The sequence below is a fragment of the Phaseolus vulgaris genome, chromosome 4, assembly GCF_051622355.1.
Source record: "Phaseolus vulgaris cultivar YP4 chromosome 4, ASM5162235v1, whole genome shotgun sequence".
Classification (NCBI taxonomy): Eukaryota; Viridiplantae; Streptophyta; class Magnoliopsida; order Fabales; family Fabaceae; genus Phaseolus; species Phaseolus vulgaris.
In genome coordinates this window covers 45,338,057-45,356,195 of record NC_143501.1, presented here as the reverse complement: position 1 = coordinate 45,356,195, position 18,139 = coordinate 45,338,057, and the positions used below count along the sequence as shown (strand labels likewise).

Below are 18,139 nucleotides of genomic sequence, written 5' to 3'. Positions count from 1 at the left end.
ATTTCATTATTTTTTCTTATTTTATTTTCTCTCAAGCAAAGTAAATTTTGATCTCAGTATTTAAACCATTTACAAGCTTTGTTTTAGTTATATAATGTGGGGGTTCACTTTGGATTTATAGTGTTCTTGAGAATTATTCCCAAGGCCTAATAATACAAACTTAAGCTCTTCTTACTATTAATTCACTTATATTTTACGTTACGATTAATAATTTTTTATCTTACAATCTTATACAATGATTTTTTTTTTTTTTACATTTCCTGTTATATCTTTAAGAACAAGAAAATAAGTTCTGTGAAAACAAGGCATTGTTTCTTTTGCTGCAATAATGAATCCTAGTGTAAAATAACATTATAAATAGAAAACTTAATCTTCTTAAACATATAATAATCTTTTATCCACATTCTTTTACTTCACATTTCTCAATTATCATGCCGTAATAAGGATCTCTATTGTTCTAATATGAATTATACAAAACTGTACGATAATAAAATAGCAAATGATTATCATAAGTAATTTATTATTTGATTTGTTGTTTGTATAAAGACAAACTTTTTATTGAAAAAATATTTTATAATAATAATATATATATATATATATATTTTTTTTTTCTCCTTATTTACCTAGTAGTTCTTGTGTCTTTTGAAGTGTTCTCCTCACAATAACTTGATACGGAAACCTGCTAAAAAATACTTCGACTTTCATTCCTGATAAATATTATTTAAAATATATCTTTATCTAATCATTCTTAACCTGTTTATAAAATTGTATTGGAATTCGTACTAATAAAATGATTAATTTTATATTAGTCTAACATTAGCTACATTTTTAATCAGGTTAATCTTCTTTTTAAAACATGATTGTATGGATTTGTTAAATGATATTTCCAAAATATTTTAAGTAATCTTTTCAACCTTTTATGCTAAAAGTGATCTTGGTGTATAATATAATATAGAATGTGATAATGTTATAATAGTATATTATTTCTAATTTTATAATAGTGTGTGTAAATGTAAAGACGACACAACCCGTTATTGTATTAGTAGTGAGAAAGCTTTGCGTTATACATACATAAAATATTATATTGTAATAGTATATAAATATGATATTACACTACTTTATTTAATAACCCATATTATTAAATTGCAAAATCAATATTTCCTTTTTACTTTTTTTGAAAGACAAGTATTATCATATGGGTTATCTGCAATAGATCAAAGTCTTGCCCTTTCACCCCATCCTCATAACTTTCCAACTCAATCACCACAAAGAACTTGAGGGGTAGGAATAGAAAAAGAGGGGTTCATTTAAAAAATAAAAAGGAACTTCATGGTATGAAGAGGAGCAAGTATTGCCATTGCCCTATAAGGTGACCTCTAACAAACTCACGACTGTTTCTTCCTGCACCTCCATTCCTTCTTCTCTCACCTCCATAAATTTTTCAATTTCCAAAAATGCCCCTTTATAATATTTTTGGATTACATAATCCAGATGTCATTTTTCAAATTTGTAATTAGTTTCCGGATTACGTAATTTGGAAGCCTTTTTTCTTATGCATGATTTTTTTTTTTGGATTACATAATCCGGAAGTCTTATTTAGCTTTCAGATTATGTAACCCAAAATTCTTTTTTCAAATGAGTTTCTGGATTACATAATCCGAAAACTATTCTATGGAGGTGACACAAAAAAGATAAAAATATATTTTCATATGGTGTATGGAAGTGGCAGAAGAAGATATGGAGGTGCAAGAAGAAAGAGTCCAAACTCACAAGCCTCTAGTGCCCAAATAAATAAATGAATATATAAGTGATAAACTACACCAATATAACTTTATCAAATATTATATTATCAATAATTTTATATATATAAAAATCAATGTTACTAGTAAATCATAATTAAGTACTATCATAATTCTTTATCGTGAATTTTGTTAAAATTGAACAATAGTAATAAATGATGAAATAATTTATATTTCAATATATTTTAAATGAATATTAAATATTTTTTATCACTAAATTTTTGTATTACATTTGCAGTATGTACTATTATCAAATGAAACAAAAAGTTTCATTATTTTCTATGAAGTCGTTTCACTATTTTGAAATTATATGATGGAAGCAACAATAAAATAGAGAAAAAATGTTATATATTTCCCAGGTTGTCTTTTTTTCCAGCAAACTCTTCGGCAAAAAGGGTTATCAATTAGGTTTAGTATTTAGAGGTTTATGATTTAGGGTTGGCCTAAATCACAAAATGATCAAGTGAGTACAATCACAAAATGATGGAAATGAAGATGCAACTCTTTCATAAAGATTAAAAACAATGTCTCTTAGCAGATAGAACAAGTGTATTTACCATGTTTTAATATAATTTGTATTTATTTTCTTATTAAATTTAATGGTATTAATTTGCATATCTTGAAAACTGATCACTCTAATATAGTCTTAGCTATCAATTTAACCACTAATTATACTACTAATTAAGAGAACTATAAGAAATGGTCATGAGTATAAGATTAACAACCTCAATGAGTAAACCTGCTTTTATATAAAATTGAATTAAAAAAATTTCAATCCAGCTCATTTTATAATTAGTCCGAAAATTTTCAAACCAGAAACCTGTCATAAGTGAATTGATTCACTAATTTTTAAAAAAAAAAATTAATAACCATTTTTATTCACACACACAAAAGTGTTTTATATATAACAATTAATAACATTAAATATTTAAATAACTAAACAATATTAAGAGTTTTAACTCCTTCAAATTGTTTCAATATAAAAATAGATCCACAACTTGTAACTTTTAATATAAATTTTTAGGTCAAATTAGTTTACATATAAAATAAAATAAAATCTAAAAATATTACATAAAATAACTTTTACAGATTAATTAACTAACGAAAATCAATTTTTTTATTATTTAAAAATACTTATGGAGAATCTCGACCAAAGATACCTTTGGTTACAACTTGCCAAAAATGATATTTCAGCCTTAAATTCCAAGATAAACATTCACAACAGTGGGAAACAAAGGCTCCTAGAGCCCTTCCCAATTAAGAAAAATTAAACATTAAGCATTTTTATTAAAAACTAAAAAACTATTAAGTTACATGAAAAATGTACTAAAATTTACTGTTTAATCTTGAAAGCATACATGCATTACATCATCTGAGCACCTATCCCTCCTTTGAAACAAAACATGATAATGAACTAATTCATTGACAAGAAATGCACCCGAGCAAGGGTATATTCCTTTCGAGCAATCCAAACACCAGTTTGCGACCACTGTACATCTTCCCAGTCAAGGCTTTCCTCTAGCACCTGCATCACAAAATGCAGAATTGGGATTTTTAGTACAGTTGAAACACATTATATTTGCATTCTACAATAACATTATTATATGTAACAAATTGAGCGATTCTGCATTGTTGAAGCAAACCAATTATGGTTTACATTTAAGGCCTTGGGATGTTATGCAGACTAGAGAGTGAAGTAGTTTGATACAATACAATGGTCAAAGGCTTACAGCCAAAGGCCAATGGCAAAAGATATTGGTTCTGTTGGTTTGATTGCCCCCAAGATATATGATTTTCACTCCAAGATTATAAGACTCGAGAATCTACGTAGTACATAAACTCAACTTGTAAACCCGACTTGTAGACTCATAAAAGTCTACTTCATATAAACACGAGTTACCAACCTCTTCCCTTTCATAGGTTGTACACCTAAGCATTCAATAGTAATACCCTAGTTACTCATAATTGAGGAGAAAAAAATCTGTGGACATTATTCACATTCTCATGGAAGAGAGATGAAAGATTGATTCCAACAAACCTCCACATGTTCAAGAGGCAGAGGGATGCCGATCAACCGCATCACTTTCTGGGGCAGAGGATTCTTACATCGAGACCATCGAAACACATCAACCATGACATGATCAGAATCAGCTTTGTCACCATTTGTTGGATGGTGATGGTGATTTTGAGACTTCTCTGTATCTGGGTCATGCATCTGAGTTGCTGGTATAGCCTTCACCATCTTCTCTCCAATAAAACAGAGCTCGTATCTACAAAGATTAAGACTCATTTAATTACAGTTTCATGACATCAAGAGCCCTTAGACTTGAAGACAAACATGACCATTGTGGATCCTTAGAGTTTGACAAGTTAAACAGAATATTTTATTGAAAAAAGAATAGTATAAAATAACACTAATAACAGGGAAACATCGCCCAAATAGTATATTAAGCAATTAATGAAAAAAGAGAGTGACACAGACACAGTCCAATATGGTTTCATATTTATAAGAACATTGCAATAACTCGTGGCACTTAGTTTTAAAGAGACATCAAACATGAACCCTATAACACAATGATCACACATTTTGGTCAAGAACTTTAATGTAAAAATACCTGCAAGAGTGTGTTTCCAGATACAGAACTTCTCCCTTCTTTAAACGAGCAGAGGTATAGAGTGGCTTTTTTAGACCCTTGTCAGCAACAATGCTTATACTGTATTTGATCCTGATAAATATCATAATTAATGCATACTAAAGACAAGATAAGATGCAAAAAATAGAACTGCATTCGTATATAGATGAGAAAGAGTATGAAACATTTGGTCGCGTTTGTTTCGAAAATATATATTCTCATTTCCTATTTTCTCAAATAATCATAAAAAAACTACCTCGGTATCAGTATGTTTCTCATTTTAAAATCTCTGTACATGAAACAATCAAAAGAAAATACAATAGCATTTTAGAAAATGTGTGGAAACAACAAACCAAACAGGAAAAGTTTTACCAAAACAAGCTCCAACGCAATGTTTGAAGCTGAGATATTTTCATACATTACAAAAATACCACATACTAGGATTCGATAGGTTTTTTTCCATCATAAAACACAAGCTATTATATTAGACTGTACTTTGCCAACTAATACTAGCATACCAAGGTTCATTGCAGAGGTTGTACTGTATTGTAACTTCACGTACATATCTTTGTTGCCGCAATGCATTCTGAAGAATAAAGGCCATGCCAAATAAGATGAGCATACAATATGAAATAACCATTAATTCAATAGTAAACATGAAAAGGTTTGTCAATTATAAGATAGAGATACTGGACAAACCGAAGCTGCAGCCCTAGTAGTCATTGTCCGTTCGACAGCTACTGGTGCAAGGGTAGGTTCAATGGTTGAGGTATGCGTGAGGCAGGGTTCAAGATCAATAGTTCCGCCTCCTTTCTGAAGAGAAAAGAATAAAAGGTCAGAATTTAAATATTCATGCAGTTACCCAGTCCAATTGTTGTGAACGAACATGCTTGTATACAGGCAGGTAATAATCTCACGCAAAGTGCAGACTCAAAGCACAAGCACCCCCTTTACATCCCGTATATAATCTCTCATTAGAGGAACATATTATGTGACCAGAATGTAAAACATTTATGCAATGACTAATCAACAATTTTCCCGAAAAGGCATGTGATGTATCAAAAAGAAAGAAAAGGCCATTATATTTGAAATGGAAAATAGTGAACTAAATTATATGAAAAACATCTATAGTAGATGATGTTTCAATGAAGAGAATATAAGACTTCAGGAGAAAATGTTCAAAGGATGAAGAAAGAAGAATTTTACAGTTTGTATGGCTTTCATTATTACCTTCACAATGCAGCACCGCTCAACTTTATAACTACAACCAATTGCAGCACCCCAAGCACGGGAACGAACATTGTTTCTCAGGGTAGAAATATAGCCTGATGTTATACACGAAACATCTTCGATTATTTGAACAGCTTAAATGAAGAAATGAATATAAGTAACTGCAAAGTTGAGAAACCAACAAAACTACCCCAGTACCCACAGTAATGAAGATTGTGTGTGTGATGCACACACAATTAACAGTTTGAAGTAGTGCTTGAAGCAGTAAGCAAATAAGCCACTGATTGGTATTTGTACCAAGGCAAATTCAGAGTTTCAAGTCTTAAACATGAATAGTAAAATAGTTTCTACTCTAATTCTTTATCTTTAATTCTTTCGCTGGTAGACATGTCACCTTTTAAGATTTAGAACCACAATGGAAACTCAACTTACACTTGTAAAATTCACAACTTCAAACCAAATCACTACTTCAATAGTTGCATAATGGTCAATCGATCTTAAGATCAGTTAACAAAAACCTGAATTCAATATTCATATATCCTGAAAAGAATAACTACTAAACCTTTCAAAACTACTCAACGGAAAACCCAAGTTTTATTTTAAATATTTATCATATACGTAAAGTAGGACATCTTATTGTAAACTTATTCCCAGTTATTACTTCTAGATCGCTTAGATGGAATTCAATGTTATTTAACACAGCAACATGTAGGTACTATTAGATAATGAAGAGTGCATCTTTTCAATCTATAAGGACATACAATCTTGTGGGGGTAGCACTCGAATGGTTGTGCGCAACTCTTGTACAGCCACTGGAGGTGGAGAAGCTGTTGGGCGACAATAACCTGTATGCATGAGAACTATGCAACAAAAATTCAAAATCAGTACCAATTTCAAACACGTCAAATCCAGTCATTTGAAATCAAAAGCACACTGCAACCTTCTTGCAATAACACATACCAGCAACAAGATCCGAGTCATAAGTATAAACATCAGTCCCCCATAGCTGGCCACCTCTAACCTGAACATAATAATATATATACTCTTAAAGCCAGGTATAGCATCAATAACTAGAGCATATTTAAATTTCATACCTTGAACTCCAAAATTTAAACAAATAATATGGTTAATAAAAAAGTAAGTAAATAAAAAACTTGCATCTCATCAAATCATTTTATTGAGTGCTTCAACAAATTTCTGCAATAGGCAAAGCAATGATAAAATGGACTGTAAAAGTTGTTTCCATTGCAGGAAGGAACAACAGCAAACAAAAGGGAAACTAGAAAAACATTGAGGAAAAAGACATAAAAATGTTTTTATAAGAGATCTAAGTGTAGAAATCATTTCATGAACATCAGCAATGATGAACCAAAGTCCTCAAACTTTAACAAGTAACAGATAAACCATACATAACTCACAAGATAGAATAATACAACAGAATCCAGGAATATACAAACAAAAGAGAGCAAAACATGAACAAAGACTTCACCAGCAATAAGAAAGAAGCAGCAAAAAAATCATCAATGTAAAACACAAAAAAAAAAAGCTAATACTCCCCCCCCCCCCCCCCCCCCCAATGCAGTCAACTATCAATTTTATATTAACAGAGTTTGATCTCACTTGACGGTTTGTGGCGGTAACATTCTCAGCTGGTATCCGAATTTCAAAAGTAGGGCCACTGTTAGAACTTTCACTATTTTTTTCCAGTTGAGATTGAGATAATTCATATTCCTTCCATAACTTTATCAGTTCTTGCATGCTTTCACCAACTTTATAAACAACAGAAGATACTTCTGATTTACCTGAAATATCAGAACTCACATATAATATAATGTAAATGAAGAATAGAAAGATATCTGTCTCTGATCCTTTTCATTCTATCAACAACAACTAACAAATGACAGGCGCATTGTACATCATAATAGTACTATCACACAATGAATCGACACAACAGTAAAAAAGAAGTATAAATAAGATGAGGCAATCTGAAAGGAGAGTGCATAACATAAGCCAATGGGCCAAGTAGAGCAATTTGTCAAAACCCAAACTAATTCATGGCATGCAGCCACAATTCTATGACAAGCCAAATTCGTTGAGGCAGGTAAAACAAAATATGCCAGGGTACCTTGAGACCTGCAATATAAATGAAACAGAAAACTTGTCAAAAGAAAAACATAAATGGGATGAAGGGCTATAAATCTAAAAACATTATTATGGCAGCAATGAGGTATAAATCAAACAGGAATACAAACTTCAATTTGAATAAGAGAAGAAACCAAAATCAAGTTCTCGTCAATGTGCAATAGTAAGTTAGTAACCAAATTCACACATATTCTTAATCTTCAAACAAAATTCCTAAGTTTAAAAACAGCTATTACATCAACAACCTGAATTTCAATTTAGCAAATAAATATACTTGCTGCCAAACTGTATTCAACTAGATTTCTTTCTCAATCAAAACAGGATTTTGAAGAACTTGTAGTTCCTACAAATTTTCAGGCTGGTAAAATACAGAGCAATAGTTGACTATCATGTGCTACCCGTAGAAAATGTTAAGAGGTAGACATTAGATTGTTAGTGTCCTACGAAATGCAATTCAAAAAAGGATATAGAGGATTGAAAATAGTATCCAGTCATTCTAAATTTCTAATAGGACTCAGAAGCTTATCTTTTAAAACAACAAAATCACACAGAATAAATTAAAAATATACTTCAAATGAAAATATACTTATTACATAAGTGACAAGTTATCAAACAAGTAACCAAGAAAAGTGGAGGAAAAGAAATTACTCTTCATTGTCAGGAGCATTAGCATGGGATCTAAAACGAGCCTCCCGATTGGCCACCTGAGGGCTTCCCCTAGATCGGTGGATCCTTTTACGATGTTGAACATTATAATTATGGACTTCCCTCTCCTTTTCTCCAGACCCTTCCCCATGAACAGTACCATCTTCTGATTGTTTGTCAATTTTAAAGCGCTTCTCAGGCCGTTCTCCCTGTAAATCAGCATCCCTTTCTTTCCTCCTCTCTCTAGCTTCTCCATCAACATTTTTCCAGCCATCAACATCTTTCTGTTTCTTCTGTTCTGGTAACACATTTTCTTGTACAGCATTTTTTGCTGATCCATCACCAAGTTCCTTATCATCGTTCAAAGCCTCTTTGTCAATGCCATTCCAGGATTCCCTCTTGCTATGATCCTTTTCCCTCTCTTTTGAACTTTCTTTCTCTTTTGGAAGATCTTTCCTCTCCCTCTCCAATTTCTCTACATCTCTATCTTCCTTGGCAGATTCTTTGTTGTCACCACTATGATTGTTAACTGGTGTACTGCTTCTGCGATCACTTCTCTCCTTTTCCCTATCCCCCCAATCCCGATGCTTGCCATCCTTTCTTTTTCTTTCTTTAAATCTATCTTCACTTTTAGAATCAATTTTGTTTTCTCCAACAGCTTCATGAGTTTCCAAACTGTCCCTTTCTTCTGCCATTGAACTGCCCTTTCCAACTTCTGGTGTATTGCCACGTGATGCATGCCAGGAATCCAAACTCCCACCAGGGACATCAGAAAATCTCTTCCCCCTGTACTCCTTTGATTCTTTCCAATTCAAGTGGCTGCTGCTGCTTACCATACCATAGCCATCCTTATCTGTCTTAATGTCACCTTTTGAATCATTATGACTATCTCGTTCATATCTGATATCCTTGTTGTCATCTCCTCTGCCATCAACTCTCACATCTTTCTCACTCTTAGCAATCTGAGAATCCCTTCTGGCTTCACCATGCAATTCCTTCTTCTCTGAGTTCATATCACGATTCTCAAACCGGAGATCCCTACTCTCCTTAAAATCCCTAGATTCTGTTCTGTTCTCAGTTCCAATGGGATGATCTGTATGAGAATCATTTGAAGATGACGGCATCCGATACACTGTATGAAGAGGAGATCTTCTATCTGCGTCACGAGGTTCAGTACGGAGTGCCTTTGCCACCCGGGAATCCTGACCCATTTCATACGGAATATGGTGGTCATTTGAAACTGGTGGCATCAACTTGGAATATGTACTTGAATCTTGATGTGGATGCTTTGAAGACTGATGAACAGCATCTTCATGAGGCCTCTTAGGAGGTACCCCACTCATAATGAAAACCCAGCACGGTAGTAAACCTCAAAAGAAAGTAATCTGACAGCCAAAACAATTCCTATATCTGCTCTCCACACATTACACAGTAGTCAGTAGCTGCAAGCCAACAATGGAAACAACATAACACCATATTAATTAATCATACCAAAAACAATTTTCAGATGCATTTAAGTTCAACATATGAGAAACACGACAAAGAGAAACAATGACACAAGTTAACGAGAAAGTAACCGACAAAGCAACATCCTTGAAACGATCAACATCAAATTAACACATACCACGACAAACATAACACCGCATTAATTCATCACACCAAAAACAATTTTCAAATGCATTCAAGTTCAACATATGGAAAACACAAGGAGAAAAACGACAAGGCAAAAAACGACAAGGCGAAACGCGACAAAGAGAAACAATGACACCAGTCAACGAGAATGTAACTGACAAAGCAACATCCTCAACACAATCAACATCAACTTAACACATACCACGACAAACAAAAAATCTAATCAGAATTAATCTTTTATAATGCCACAATATAACTTATCAGGCCAAAAACAACATTCATATGCCTTCAATTTCTACTTATCAGAAACGCGACAAAGAGAAACAATGATGGAGAGGTCCGCACCACAATAACCGATGAAGCAACATGATATCAAGTTAACTCATGCCCGGACAAACATAAAACTTCATCAGAATTTTTGTATTCTTTATCACACACAGCATTTACATGCAGTACAAATATAATCACAACCCTAGAACCAAGTATTGAATGCCAATTAGCCAGAGTCAAAACTTAAAACTCTCACTCATTCACTCACACATGCACATCATCATCCTCAACAACAACAAAATCTCTCTCTCTCTCTCTCACGCACACAAGTCATCATTCAAAGCAACAACATTATCATAGAACTCAAAACCAAGCGACCTAGTTTCCAGCCAAAAAGCCGAGCACATAATCAGAAACACAGCCAATTTCAATACACAACCTCCGAAACAACTTACAGAAAGGGAACAACATTTTTTCCTACTGAAGGGGGAAAATTAAACCCAATTTAGAGCCATAGCAACTGCAGATTAAGAAGTTACGCAATAGCAGTTCGTGAATTGAGGAAATCGGCATTATCAGATTACTCGATCAAATAAAAAGTCAAATTCTCAGTATCCAACTCAAACTCCGCGGCAGAGAAAATAGCAAAGGAAAAAGCAGTGTAAAACAGAAGAAAGCAAATTAACGAAACAGCAATAACAATTTACACGACATTCGAATGTGAAAGAATTGAAAAATAGGGAAATCGAGAGCAGGAAGAACGAAGGAAGCGCGCGCGGAGGGAATTGAAGAACGAAATGCAAATGCAAATGCAGATGGAAGTGAAACGGATTGGGAAATTGGAGCAGCGAAAGAGCAAGCAAAAGAAAACCCTAGAAGTTGTCAAGAAAGAGTGTTTTGAGGTAACCTTAATTGTCGCGGAGCCTCTTCTATCGGAAGTGTGTGTTGTGTTGTGTGTGGCTTTTGAAGGTTTGTGTTGTGTTTTGTGTTTATGTGAGACTGTGTTTGTGACTCACTAAATGATTGCCTCTCTATCGGGAGGATGCAATGCCAACACCAAACACAAAACGCGGAAAATATTTTGTTTTTTTTTAAAAAAAAAATTGATATATCGATATTTTATTTTTTTATTTAAAATAACTTTTGATTAATTGCATTGTGACAATATATACAAATTATAATATTAATGTTCCATTATAGGAAAGACTAGTTCTTCTACTTTATTTATTCCAATGACGGTCGAAAGAATATTCACTAACGTTCATATTTGTTTTGATAAACTATTTTTCAAAGATAAGGTTATAGCAAAATGATGAGATCGAAACAAAACTGAAGAAGAAAATTAATTTATTTCCCAAATTTATAATTCATCTACACGTCAAGTTATGGAGAATGGTTTTTTAATTGTGAACTTTTGTGTGTATAAAATAATGTTTTTTAACTATGTAAAAAAAAATTAAGAAAATGATAAATGTTATGTTTGTTAATTCTAGTGTGTTCTTGATAATTTTTGGGAAAAAAACTTCTTAGAACATATTTTTTTTATACAAAATAGGATACGGAATAAAAAATAGGTTAAACATTCTATGAGTTGTAGAAAAGTTACCATCTTAATCTTAAATTTCTAAAGGGTTTGATATGTTTAGTTGGAGTGATTCTATGATAAAAGGAAAATAGGTTATAAGATTGTTGATCGCATGTTTTAGGTTATGTGAAACATAGTATTGTTTTATAGGTTTTTTGTCCTTAAAAGTGATGTAATTGAACGTAATACAAGAGACGAAAAATGTTGAGTTATTTAAAAACTTTTTCCTTTAGAGGTTAATGATACATCTAAACAACCTATAAATATTATGTCATGTGCAAGGATTCGAGGAGAAGTAAAAGACTAAGAAAAAAAACTTCTTTTGGTGATCACTTTTACATTTTTAGTTAAAAATGATCCAATAAATTTTTAGAAATTATCAATAAATTTTTTATGCAAAACATTGGGATAAGACCATTAACATTGAAATTGATTCAATTAAGAAAAATAATACTTGAACTTTAATATATTTTCCTAAAGGAGAGAAGGTCATTGGTTGTAAGTGGATTTTTAAGAAAACGTATCATCCTGATGGATCCATAGAAAAATATAAGACAACACAGTAGCAAAAGGTTTTACTTAAAAACCCAACATAGATTACGTTGACACATTGGCCCGACTTACCAAGATTTTCTCTCTTCATGCATTGTTAGCTCTAGCATCCATCTATAAGATTGTCTTTTTGAATGACGAACTACAGGAAGAAATTTACATTACTCAACTTGAAGGGTGTGTAGTTCCTGGTAAGAGAACAAAGTATGCAAACTTTTAAAATATGTATATGGGTTAAAACAGGCACCAAAACAATGACATGTAAAACTTGATATGTTTTATTCTGTGATGGTTTTTCTATTAACGATGTTGATAAATGTGTGTACATTAAATATGAAAAAGGTGATTTTGTACACGCAATTATGTAGTTCTTATAACAAAATTATTTATGGCAACTAAGTTTGAAATGGAAAACATGGGTGAAACAAATACAATTTTAGGAGTTAGAGTCATAAGGAATATAGATAGTATTTTACTATCCCAAGAACTATTTATTTTAGGAAGTTTGACATTCATGACTTTAAACCACTAAGCACATTTTTTTATGCTAACTCTAAATTAAAAAAATAGAAGAGTATCTATTTCTCAACCTCAATATGCCCAAATATTTAAGAGCTTATTACATTTAATGAGATTTTTTAGATAGACATTTCTTATGCATTAGGAAAACTGAGTAGGTACACTCAATGTCCTAATTAAGATAATTGAGATGCGCTTACAAGACTCATAAAATACTTAGAGGCATAATGACTTATGACATTGAATATAGTGGATTTCCTCTCGTACTAGAAGAGTACAATGATGTTATCTCAATCACTAATTCAAATCAGACAAAATCCACAAGTTGTTATATGTTTACACTTGAGGATAATGCAATTACATATAGATTAATTAGGCAAACAATTATTGTAAGATGAATAGTGAAATCAGAGTTTGTTGCTCTTGAAATGATTGGAAGTGAAGTTGAGTGGTTGAAAAAATTCTTAGTTAGGAATGAAACCAACCACATTTGCATCAATGCATTGTGATTACCAATTAGTAATAACTATAGCAAAAAATAAAGCTTACAATGGAAAGAACAAACATATACAATTGAGACATAATTTTATTAAGCAAATATTAAAGAATGGAACAATTTCCATTGATTATGTTAAGTCATAACGAAATTCAATAGATCCTTTGATGAAACTCCTAAAGAGAAACTTGATTTTTGAAACATCAAGAGGAATGAGACTCAAGGCAATTGGAAACAATTAGATGATGGAAACTCAACCTTTCTAATTAGAGATCCCATGAATAAGGTTCATACGGGTAAAAACAAGTCACTTGTAAATTATTTTAGCACTAAAATTGATTTAAAATCAACTTTGTTTCCTATGGTGTGTCAAAGTGCTAGATAGTGCATCATTGATAAGGTAAACTTTGTAGCTAAATTTTATGTGGTATAAGGAATTTTAACTTCAACAAAGTTTTTAATAATTTTCATATTACAGATGGTGCATGATTTGGGACATACACTTTGATGAAATCACCTATATGAGTGCTAACAAGAGTTTTTTGCATGGGATCTTGGAAAAATCTTTAAAGCTCTCATAAATATCAGGCATGTGAAATGGCTTAGTAATTGCAACACATCTATAAAAGCAAGAATTGTGTGGGTGTATTATGATTGAATAATCCCTAACATACACTAAGTGTTTTGGTTCATATAGCTTGTTATACTAACTGCATTGTGTGTTAAGTTTCTTAGTTTAGAATTGATTCATATAACTTGCTATACCAGCTCTAATGCGTTATATCTTATATAAAACACATGATTTTCTTCTTTCTTTTTTTTTTCTTTCTTTCTCTTTCTTTTTGCAATATGTGGGCTATATTGTGAATTTTAAGTATTACAAAAGGCATATAGTCTCACATTACCTATATTACACATTCTCAAACTAATTAAAATAATTTTATTTTGAGGACTTGTCTTGTTGAGATGATTGTTGGTGTTTAGTCTTTTCTTATTTTTATTTCTTTTGTTTTTTATTAGGCTTTTGTTGTTGTTTTGATTTTATAAATGAATGCAATGTACACAATGAGGTGTGAAGCAAACTAGATGAGATTATTTCAAGCTCATTGTCTTATGATGGCTATGTTGTGGCTAATAAAATTCATTGCACTAACAACTACTCAAAGATATTTTAACACTTAAAAGTAATTTACAGTTATATTTCATAAGAATTCGCTTAATATGCCCTTTTATTTTAATTTTACTATACTAACTACAATATGTTCATTGCACACAATGCCCTCTCCTTTCCATTAGACAAAGATGTTCAGAAAATGGTATTTTTAAAACTTAATACATATTCTACTAATTCTCTTCATCGTTAAAAATTATATTAAAAACCTTTATTAGGATTTTTGTTGGAAACATTAATATTATATAATATGAAAATTTCAGAAATAGTAATCCAATTCAGTATTTATTTATTTTTAATTAAGTTTTAAGTCTCTTATAAATTTGAGTTTTATTTTTCAATTGAATTCCAAATAAAAAAAATTGTTCTATTGAGTATCCAAAAAATTTATATTTTTCAATTAAGTCGATATTGTTTGATTTTCTCGTCAACTAAAGTAACATTGGGTCGTCATTGTCTATGTGTCTCTACATGAAAAATAAAAATAACATAAATAAGTTTGAAGTCTCCCATAAATTTGGATATTTTCAATTGAGACAACCTTATTAAACATTTTCATTCTATTGAATATCTAAGATTTTTATATCTTTTACTTGAGTTCTTGTTGTTTGATTTTGCTGTTAAGAAAATTGATGTGTCTCCACATGATTGATTTATTTTTGTTTTAATATTTAATTTTAAAAAAAGATATCATTTTATTATAAAGATAATTAAGATTATAGAGCTTCATTTGTTTAATTATCTAAATTTGTGGTTATGCATGAAACTACAAAATCAAAGGACCGTGTGGTAGAGACTCAATTAAAAAATATAAAGATTTTGAACCTTCAATAGACAAATTTTTTTAATAAATACTTTATAGAAAATAACTAAATTTTATGAGATATTTAAAACTTAATTATGTCAACTTTAATTTTTTACGCGGAGATACATAAGTTATGACAATGCAATGTATTGATTACCAACTCAATTGATAGCAAAACCAAACAACACAATAAAAACTCAATTAAAAATACAAAATTTGTGATAAATAGAATAAAAATTTATAATAAATACTTAATTAAAAATATTCAAATTGAAATTAAAATTTAATTAAGCCTTAATTTTTATAAATTGACATTAAGAATGAATGAAAGACTAAGTAAGTATAAAATAATTTATTTAAAAAAAACATAAAACTTTTACATTGTGAAATAATTAAAATTTCTCTAAATATAAATTTTAAAATGAGACTTATTATTGTTAGAGCAAAGTCCAATTGTCCATTAGTTTTGATTAAGTGTATGTCACGCAAAAGTGTAAAACATGTAGATGTTTCATCTAAAAGATAATGAATTATGAAAAACAACAAACTATTGCAAGATGAAAGTGTTTCGTGTTAGAATTGTAGGCCTTAAACAAGAGGGGGTTAACTGTTTATAAAAGATTTTCGCAAATATTGAAGGTATAGAGAAAGTTAATGAAGAATCAAAGAGAAAAACATCAAGTTATCCAAGAAACAAATTTGTTTTATTATGTTTCCAGAAAATCAATCGATTGTTTATGTGATTCAACTGGTTGCTTTTATCAACAGTTAATAAAAACAAACTAAAATATATTTAAATGAGATTAAGGGTAGAAAGAATCACACGACAAATTTATACTGGTTCACTCTTATCCAAGAGTTACATCCAGTCCCCCATAAACCACTGGGTATTCCACTAAGCAATCAAATAACCTTGATTACAAACCACACACCAAAGAGGTGATCTTGAACCCTTCAAGAACACACACCTCCTTTGGCAAACAACACACCACAGATCACAGAACATCCTCTGGATCTGCACAAAACATGTTTACACAGAATTATTGTATTTAAGAGAGAAAATGAATGATCACACCAAATACAATCAGAGATTGAATTCAAAAATTCCAAAACAATCCTATTTCACTCTTAGAAAAATCCAAAGCTTGAAGCAATCTTGGAGAAAACTAATTTGAAAGATTTAATCTGATATCTTAACTACCAGGAGCGTAAAACAAATTATTTAAACTCCAAAAGATTGTTAAAAACATTTAATACAAGAGTCAAATCAGTTTTGAATCAATTAAAACATATTTACCAAACTTAACAAATTTTGTTAAGGATTTTCAAAAAACAATCAGTTGAAATGTCGAAATAACCGATTGAATTGGTTTGACAGTAAGGTCAACAAATTTCAAGCTCTGTCAAAACTTGTTTCAAAAACACCAAGTGTAAAACAACCGATTGAAACGATAAAACAACAGGTTTTTTTCCACTTCTTTGGAAAACACTTTTTTTCAAAAGAATTTGATTTAAACCAACTTTGGATTCTAACTAAACCCTAAACCTTAAACCCTAAACCTAAGAGTGGATTACAAATTCAAACTACCCAAAACCCACACACATAAGCAACAACAAAGCCTTCAACCAATCTTCATGGATTTGGAGACATCAAAGTCTATTTTAAACACTTCGTCTAATAGATGATACAACACCTTGCAATCTTTGTTTCATTTGATAAGTAAAATCTTTAACTGAAGATAAATGCACATAGCCTTTAAGCCTACACTATATTTGACAAAAATATTTTGGAAGCTTATTTTTATATTATAGGAAAAGTTTTCATCTTTTGTCTATCCAGATGATTTAATAAGTAAACATCTACATCAATATCTATTGGGATATGAGCTAAAGTTGTTTTGTTTCAACAACCATCCTCACACAAATTTATGTCAACTATGGTCGAAATATATGTGCAATCTTTGTCTTTTACTTCGTTTTGAGTAGAAAGTTCTCTAGCCAAGTGCTTATAAGTGTTCTTGCTATTAGAATGTTGCTTGAACAATAGATTGACATTTAATGTTGCATGGAACATATTTAATGTTGCACGGAACATATTTAATGCATCTCTACATTCGCACTCATCAGGTGCTAGAAGATATCAAGCTATTTGAGTTCAACGCTTTCAACGGTCAGAAAAGGATTTGCAACAACTCTTTCTTCCAAGCTTTATATAAATTTATCCTTCGAAGAAGAAGACAAAAAAAGAGAACGATGGTTAAGTGTCAAAATGTTGCTAAAATATTTTTTTGCTCTTACAAGCTTTGTAGAGAAAATTGTTGTGTTCATATAGCAAACTAGAAGAAAGTTCATATCATTGTATACATCTTTAGACACTAATCCTCTTTAGTGACCAAACTCTTCTGATATTTTTTTATCACATCTCTATACGCCTTGTTTGTTTAGATATGAATAATTGCATTCCATACAATGTCCAATGTCTTAGTTATAAGTGATTACTATCCAAACAATATTTTATCTTAGTCAAGAGTGATCGTGTTCCAAACAATATTCATTGGGTGAACTATGAGTGACCTTGTCAAAAGAATAGTATGTCTTAACCGAAAATAGTTTCTTTCTAAACAATACTCAATGGGTTGGTTAAGAATGATTGAGATACA

The 18,139-nt window shown here is 31.1% G+C and overlaps 1 protein-coding gene across 2 annotated transcripts; it reads right to left on the bottom strand.

Annotated features, from left to right (window-relative positions):
• Positions 1–3,066: 3,066 nt before the first annotated feature.
• On the bottom strand, positions 3,067–11,400 carry LOC137837772 (uncharacterized). Of its 2 annotated transcripts, XM_090301400.1 has the most exons (12): positions 11,259–11,390; positions 8,453–9,891; positions 7,788–7,795; positions 7,283–7,464; positions 6,623–6,683; positions 6,424–6,522; positions 5,663–5,757; positions 5,132–5,245; positions 4,951–5,018; positions 4,415–4,525; positions 3,838–4,069; positions 3,067–3,324 (listed from the first exon to the last, which is right to left on the bottom strand). In XM_090301400.1, the coding sequence occupies exons 2-12, from the start codon at positions 9,790–9,792 to the stop codon at positions 3,214–3,216; spliced, it is 2,421 nt and encodes an 806-aa protein (XP_090157526.1). In that variant the 5' UTR covers positions 9,793–9,891; positions 11,259–11,390; the 3' UTR covers positions 3,067–3,213. The 2 variants fall into 2 exon arrangements, with proteins under 2 accessions (XP_090157526.1, XP_090157525.1); XM_090301399.1 differs by lacking the exons at positions 3,067–3,324; positions 3,838–4,069; positions 4,415–4,525; ... (3 more) ...; positions 6,424–6,522; positions 6,623–6,683 and having other exon boundaries at positions 7,399–7,795; positions 8,453–9,859; positions 11,259–11,400.
• Between the last annotated feature and the right edge of the window lie 6,739 nt (positions 11,401–18,139).

Coding starts and splice junctions, on each gene's coding strand:
- LOC137837772 (XM_090301400.1), bottom strand. CDS start 9,792: ATGAGTGGGGTACCTCCTAAGAGGCCTCATGAAGATGCTGTTCATCAG. Junction 4,070..4,414: donor CTGGAAACACACTCTTGCAG/GTATTTTTACAT, acceptor TAATCTTTGTAG/ATACGAGCTCTGTTTTATTG. Junction 3,325..3,837: donor TGCCTCTTGAACATGTGGAG/GTTTGTTGGAAT, acceptor TTTGTGATGCAG/GTGCTAGAGGAAAGCCTTGA.